The sequence below is a fragment of the Sinocyclocheilus rhinocerous genome, unplaced genomic scaffold (assembly GCF_001515625.1).
Source record: "Sinocyclocheilus rhinocerous isolate Xijiao unplaced genomic scaffold, SAMN03320098_v1.1 scaffold3063, whole genome shotgun sequence".
NCBI lineage: Eukaryota > Metazoa > Chordata > Actinopteri > Cypriniformes > Cyprinidae > Sinocyclocheilus > Sinocyclocheilus rhinocerous.
Genome location: NW_015640469.1, coordinates 457,541 through 465,296, shown reverse-complemented (window position 1 = coordinate 465,296; position 7,756 = coordinate 457,541). Strand labels below are relative to the sequence as shown.

The window sequence follows — 7,756 nt, the reverse complement described above, 5'->3', positions numbered from 1 at the left end:
TCATTCTTTTTTCTCAGAACCAAATAAGCTGTTTTTATGAAATCTGTTGGTGTCTTTGTTCAGAGTGAAAAAATTTCCATAATTCATTTTAGGTGATAACTAAATGCACATCACTGACATAATTAATCAGTACATGGTTGATAACCAATACACTCGTGAAAAGCGCTGTACAAATAAACTTGACTTGACTTGACTGTCTTCCAAATCAATTGAATCATGTCATTTTATTATACTTCATTTTAGAGGCCAATGTTCTTGCTTTAATCATTTTTTTTACACTAGTTGTGTTACTGCACAGCCGTCCTTTGGAGAGCTCTCTGTGTGCATTGTAAATATTTAATGAAACCATTGTAACAGAGAACAAAAATCTAATTGCAGTACAATATAAAAGAAGAACACCATTCTGTGTAGCCTGAGGTGTCCCAGCAGTAAAGCATCATGGATGTGTGCCTGTTTGCTTCTCTCAGTCCGTCAGGGGAGCTCTGATAAGTCTGGTGTGGACAGTCCATATTTTGTAGCACATGCTTTCAAAGACAACAATGGGAGGACCGAAACATACTAAGAGATGGAGTTTCAAAGGCATATATATATATATTTACACACACATACATACAATATATATATATATATATATATAGATTACACATTGTCTTAATGTTTTCTCCAACATTTGAATAACCAAGTGTCACATTCCTCTTTAGTTAGTTAGTTTTCATGGACTTTTAGTTTGTATTCTGTAATTCCAGTGTTTCTTGGTTTCAGTCTCCTGCTTCTCATTTGTTGTCTTGAACATTTATTTGACGCATCTGACCACGTGTGTGAGCCGGCAACACCGCACGTGCCGGAGGGAGTATTAGTGGAGTACGAGGGGATGGATCGAAACCCCGCCCACACTCCTGCTGTTGAGGGTAAGCTACAACTGGCCTCTGGAAGTATTGTGGATTATTTTGAAGTGGATAATTTCCTGGATTGTCCTGAATCATCTGTCTTCCCGCTGGTTCCTTCTAGCTCTGAGTCTTCTGAGTCAAGTGAATCCTCTGAGTCATCGCTAATGGTTCTGCCCAGCTCCTGTTCTTCTGTATGCCCACCCAACCTCCCTCTCCTGCCTCCTCTCTATATATCTTCCATTCCTGCTGCCCTTTATCCACTGGGTTCTTTAAGCCCCTCAGCTCACCCTCAGTCAGTGCCATCCTGGAGCTTTGTCTCGCTGTGGGTCTTCCAGTCTCCAGCTCTGCCTTGTCTTGAGGATCCCCTGTCTCTGCCTCTAGCCTCCTAGGCCTGGATTCCACCTCGGACCTTCAACCCATCGGCTCCGCCTTGGCTCCTAGCTCCCTCGTCTCCACTATGGCCCATCATCCCACTAGCTCCACCGTGCTCCTCCATCCGTCCGGCTTCACCTTGGTCAGTCATCAACCCTCCACCTCTATGGGATTCCACTCCTCTAGCTTCGCCTCATCCCTCCATCTCTCTGACTCAGTCGGGCTCCTCCTTCCCTCTGGCTCCTCCTTGGTACTCAGTAGCTCCATCTGGACCGCGGTCTTCCAGATCCCCACCTCCGCCTCAATCGCAGGAGCCGTCAACTCCAACTTGGCCATCCGGATCCTTGGTTTCACCCTGTTCTCTCCGTCTCCGCTCTGGACTCATCCTGCATCGGCGTTGTCTCTGTCAGTTGGCCCCCTGGTGTCGTCAGCCTTACCTCCACCATGGTGCCTCCCTCCATCGACACCGCCCTGGACTGGCATCCCTGTTCTGCTCTGGGTCTGTGCCATCAGACACTTACCAACTGTACCGCCGGGGACTCATTGTCTGGATGCCACCATGCCTCCATCACCATCTTTCACCATCTCTGCACCATCTCTTCGCCTACCTCCAGAACCCCCACCATGCCTCCCTTTTTTTCGCCTTCCGGGAGGGTGAATAATGTCACGTTCCTCTTTAGTTAGTTAGTTTTCATGCACTTTTAGTTTGTATTCTGTAATTCCGGTGTTCCTTGGTTTCAGTTTCCTGCCTCTCATTTGTTGTCATGGACATTCATTAAACATCACAGGTGTTATTCATTAGTTCCCTCATTTGCCTTGTATTATGTTAGGGTGACCATACGTGCCATTTTCCCAGGACGCGTCCTAGCCAGGATTTGTTTTGGCTTTGTTTTCCTGGTTTCATGCTTGCTGAAGGTAATGATCGAAAAGTAGTTTGACCAATAACATGCAAGCATTGTACATAATGGACCAATCATGGTGTGTGAGAAGGTGGGATCTACGGTCAAAGCGATGCAATTACGCGTACATATTAGGTGTGTTCGACTTAAAAGCAGTGCGGCTCAGACCGATCAGTGTTTGACATCAAAGTACCTCGAGAGCGTTTCGAAAGCATAACCGTCTGTATGGTACTTTGATGTCATACACCGATCGGTCTGCACACGCAAACAAAGCCAAAACCTAGATATTTTAGGCAATATAGAAATCCTGGCCAGGACGCATCCTGGGAAAATGGCACGTATGGTCACCCTAATTTATGTTGCTCTTTTTCACTCTTCTGTTGTCGGTTGTTGTTTGTGCTATGCATACTGTTTTGCATGTGGATTACCTTCTGAGCTATTAATTAACCTTCATATTGTTTCATTATCATCGTCTTCCTTTGACTATAAGTTACACCAAGAAAAAAAAGTAGGTTGTACTTCCTTCGCCAGCTGAGGAAATTCAGCCTGCCACAGGAGCTGCTGAAACAGTTCTACTCTGCTATCGAGTCTGTCCTGTGTTCATCCATAACTGTCTGGTTTGGTTCAGCTACCAAATCAGACATCAAGAGACTACAACGGACAGTCAGGACTGCTGAGAGGATTATTGGTGCCCCTCTGCCCAGCCTCCAAGATCTTTACATCTCCAGAGTGAGGAAAAGGGCTAAAAAAATCACCTTGGACCCCTCCCACCCAGCCCACTCTCTCTTCAAACTGTTGCCTTCTGGTCGGCGCTACAGAGAACTGACCACCAGAACAGCCAGGCACAAGAACAGTTTTTTCCCGCAGGCCATATTCAGCCTGAACAATTAATCTTTCATAACTATACATCGTCCATCACAACTAACATTATCTGACATAGTTATATTAAACCGTAAATAACATATCGGTACATTTATCTAAACAATTACATTTTTTCCTATACTTCTATTTCTGTATATAGTACATTATTTAATGTTTATTTTTTTAATATATATTTTTATATTAGTTTTATATTGCATCCCTACTGTGTTATTCCTATGTATGTCTGCACTATCATGTATGTCTGCACTATGTTTGTACTTTCTTCTACACTGGAAGCTCCTGTCGTCAAGTCAAATTCCTTGTGTGTGTAAACATACTTAGTAATAAAGCTCTTCTGATTCTGATTCTGAAAAGGTGTTTTCATTTATTTTTGATTTAAAAAATTGGATGTTTTGAACATTAAGAAAACATTCAAAAACAACATTTCTGGGAACGTTAAATGTTTGTACAACATACTTTTGTTAGCTGGGAAAGTGTTCAGAAAAATATAAATGCTTCTTACCATGGTCTTAAGATCATGCTGCCATACATCAAAACAGAAATGATCACATCATTCATTTTTAAGGGCACTGACTGATTTTGGACATATTTTGGACATACTCTTAACATAAATTGGCATACAGTTCCATAAAGACCCTTTCAACATCAATGGAAGCTCTTAGTTGCACCAAAGGTTCTTCATTGTCATTCTTTAGGCTATTAAATCATTCGTCACACTAAGAACTGAAAGGTTCTTTGGGGAACCCAAAATGGTTCTTCTAGTATCACCGCGAAACCCCCTTTTAGAACAATTTGTTTTAGAAAAGTGTAGAATAAAATAGTTCTTATTCAATGCTACATTATACAGTGGCCCCAGAATAGTTTGTTTTGTACATTTTTAAATGTTTGTCATTGCATTACAAAACAACAAAATGCCAAACCAAGTGACATTTCTAATTATTTTTGACATTTTTAATTAAAAGACACAGAAGTGGGGATGCGACGGACATGAAAACATGACCTTCTTGACCTTACTGGTTGTTGCTGATATACAGACTTTGGAAAGCAATTGTGGTGCAAGAGATCCCAATGATCTGCTCTTAGCAAAAAAATATCTGGATTCTTGCACTATGTAGCAAGAGGCTTCAGCAGAGTCACACACACACAGAAATATGTCCATAATAACAAAGTGAGGGGCTAGTAGTCATCAGCAGGTGCTCGTGCTCCTCCACTTGGCTAACACTCTAAGATGGACGATTATCTGCCCCCTGCTTTGAATCTTATTATCGCGAGTCTGGCAGACACCATGGCAGCAGCAGCCTGTGCAGCAGGACAAAGAGCCATCCCTCTTCCCTACAAATCATCCACACAACACAAGCTGGCTTCCCGCAGCACGGCCCAATCACACCACTGAGAAAACATGGCCTCACTCCTACTTTGAGCACAAAGGAATGAATTATTACAGAATGTATGGGAGAGGGTTATTATCTTGCACAGTTTCCTGACAGTATGTTATAGTGTTCTGTCTGTCTAGGAGAAAAAACATCATAGAAAAATGTGCAGTTTTTTTATTATTTTATTATTAGTATTATTATAATCTCTAAGAATCTGCTAAGAACTGATAATATTGGATGTACTGAAATTATGAATTCATCTATAACATTTTTCATTCTGATTCTTATTTGATTGTATTATTATGTGGCGTCAATTTATGCCATTAAGATTATTTAATGTTGTTGGCTCCAAATTGTGATAAACCCATTAGCAATCATCTAACTTCCTGAAGGATATGTTGATCAAAATTGACAGTAAAGACATTTATGTTTCTATTTCAAATGAATGCTGTTCTTTTTAACTTTTAAAGAATCATGAAAAAAAAGATCACAGTTTCCACAAAAATATTAACCAGCACAACTGTTTTCATCATTGATTAAAATGTTTCTTGAGCAGCAAATTAGCATATTAGAATGATTTCTGAAGGATCATGCGACACTAAAGACTGGAGTAAAGATGCTGAAAATTCAGCTTTTGCCATCACAGGAATAAATTACATTTTAATATATTAAAATGAAAAGCAATTAAAATTGCAATAATATTTCACAATATTACTGTTTTGTATCATATAAAGGCAGCTTTGCTGTAAAATTTCAAAAATCTTGCAAACCCTAAACACTTTGGAATTGTATAGTGTCTGTACACTGCTATTTAAGAATCAGTTTGTAAAAATGAAATGCAAGCTAGACAATTAAACTGAAAAAAGAGAGAAAGCAAGAAAAAAAAATATTTTTCTTAAGTAAATTAACAAAATATACAAAACAATTCAGTTCAAGATATGTTCTCAAATTGGCACACTTGTTGATACTGATGTCCCAATATTCAATTTAAAATCCAGTTTATTAGAGCATAAAATATAATTTCACTTATGACACTTTACAGGGATGGACACAACAATGTACAGGCTGTGTTCATATCAACATGACAGAGGCAAGTGTTTGGTCGCCTACTTTGACATTTGAGAAATATCACTGAGCTTTATATAGTGTCCTCAGCACTGGAGGCAGATATGTTTTGACTGTAGATGAGGAACAATGAACACAGATGCATCTGCAAGCCCTGCAAGTTCCCATGGCTACATCAGATTATTGCCTGATTACTTACAAACAGCAACATCTCTGCCTCCTCTCAAGCACAGCTGTGAAATATGGTCTCAACTTTTTAAGGTATATAAACACCAGCCCAGTTATGGAGGTCTAGTGACAGTTAAAAATAAAATGAGGAAATTTGTTGTCAATTTAATTCAAATATACAAATGGAAATAAAGTCTTTTTTTTTTTTAACTGACAAATTCATAAACATTTATATTAATTCATATTGTAAAATGTAATTAAATAATAAAATGATATAACACATAAAATAAATATTTTAAATTCAAATTGACTTAAAAAATGTTTATTTGAATCATGCTTAGATAAAAAATAAAATAGTAAATTAATAATTGTTTTACTTTAAATTGTATTTAGATGCTATGGGGACAATCAATCCGCTTTCGACTTTAAGAGCAACATACATATACATACAATACATAGCCTACAGTGTAAACATTTAGGCAGACACAAGATCACTCTGTTTTATTCTTGTTAGTTTTTTAAATAACACTAAATTTTACCTACTGCAGTGCAGAAATGTCTGTTGATGTAAGAACAGAAATTATTTGTCTATGACAGGCAGGGATCAGAAATAGCACACAAATAGTTACAATGACTACAAAAAGAACACACACTCACACGTGCAGAAACCATGACTCAGCTGCGGTATGATTTCACAAAACAACAACTAGTTTATTAGTACAAACGCGCCTATAGTCTAGTCTATATTAGCCTAGGTTAAAAGGACAAACTGTTGACGTACATAAATCATTACGCTGCGGTATCAAGAGTGAGGCGGTGTGTTTTGCATATGAGGAAATGATGTACGATACGAATGCCGAGCTCACTGATGTGAATGCGTCGGTTCGGTGATCTGCTAGCCTGGTCTGCGCATGAGCAGGGACGCGCAGGGAGAGGAGTGGGACTGGGAGCAGCTGTGGCAAATGTTCCACCAGTCCAGCAATCTCGAGAAGAAAAGACCATTTACGGCTGAAGAATACACTTTAACGCACTCTTTGAGAGGAATCGAACGAGGAGAAGCGTGTCAGACGTCCGCGATCATCTGCGAAGCGTCCAAAGTAGCAGATCGGCGCGTTTTCTGAACTCACTGCAAACAAAATAACAACCCCGAAAGACTGACAATAAAAGCCCACAACTGACACCAGACCGAACCAGGGCCTCGATACACCATCCTTTCTTCTACACGGACATTTAACCTGCATTATTTCAGAAAAGCCCTTCTTCTCTTGGTGAAACTCAGGAAACAATGAAGACCTAAACTCATGTGTTAGCCGCTGAGCGGAGTGTGTGTGTGTGTGTGTGTGTGAGAGAGAGAGAGAGTGAGTGTGCTCTTCTCCAGGAAACTTTCTCCCGTCGCTTTAAAAGACTGGAAGCAGAAGACGCTTTAACAGACTTGGAGAAGACGCTCAGGCTGTCTTCTTGATTTCTGCATGGAGGTGAGGGGCGAGGACAGGGGATCGGACGGCAGCAGAGGCCCCGACTCGACTCACTTTCCTCTTTACAGCAAACCCGAGCGAGCACGGGTGACGGATCCTGACATGATGATCTACCCGAGCGCTGGAGGAGAGGATCTCACGGGGAGAACTGCTGCCGCTGCCGGTTCCGAGTCCCCCTCCTCGGATGGGCCGGGCAGCAGCCGGATGTCGCCCACCGACGGGCCCACGGTCTTCCCACCTTTACCGCCGCCCCCTCCGCCGTCTGGAATCGGGGCGCAAGGCAGTGTGGATGAAAGTGATCAACAGGATGGGCCAGAATATGAGGAAGAGGAGGTTGTTTTCCCCCTCTCAGCGCCGCCCACCAACCAGTAAGGATTCATCTCGTACACATGTATCATGTATGTTAGTAATTCATGATGGGAAAGCACTTCTAACATGGGATGGTTGCAGCTCTGTTGTGATCATCTTAATGGCTATGTCTCAAAAAGTAGTTGGCTATCTACCTCTATAGGGTTGATTCCCAAAAATGCAGTCTTTTACAATTTAATTTAGTTTAACTTACAGCTATCCAGTGTACATAACTGATAACAAAATAAGAAATTCATACATTATACTCATAATTTATATATATATAT

General features: G+C 40.7%; 1 protein-coding gene across 3 annotated transcripts in view; it reads left to right on the top strand.

The window, feature by feature from the left end:
• Nucleotides 1-6,476: 6,476 nt before the first annotated feature.
• The window catches only part of LOC107753180 (ras GTPase-activating protein 1-like), a 43,460-nt gene continuing 42,180 nt past the window's right edge, over nucleotides 6,477-7,756 (top strand). For all 3 annotated transcript variants that reach the window (XM_016569303.1, XM_016569304.1, XM_016569302.1), the window contains exon 1: nucleotides 6,477-7,489. In XM_016569303.1, coding sequence (XP_016424789.1) covers nucleotides 7,116-7,489 — 374 coding nt within the window. In that variant the 5' untranslated portion in view covers nucleotides 6,477-7,115. The remainder of the gene's footprint in view (nucleotides 7,490-7,756) is intronic.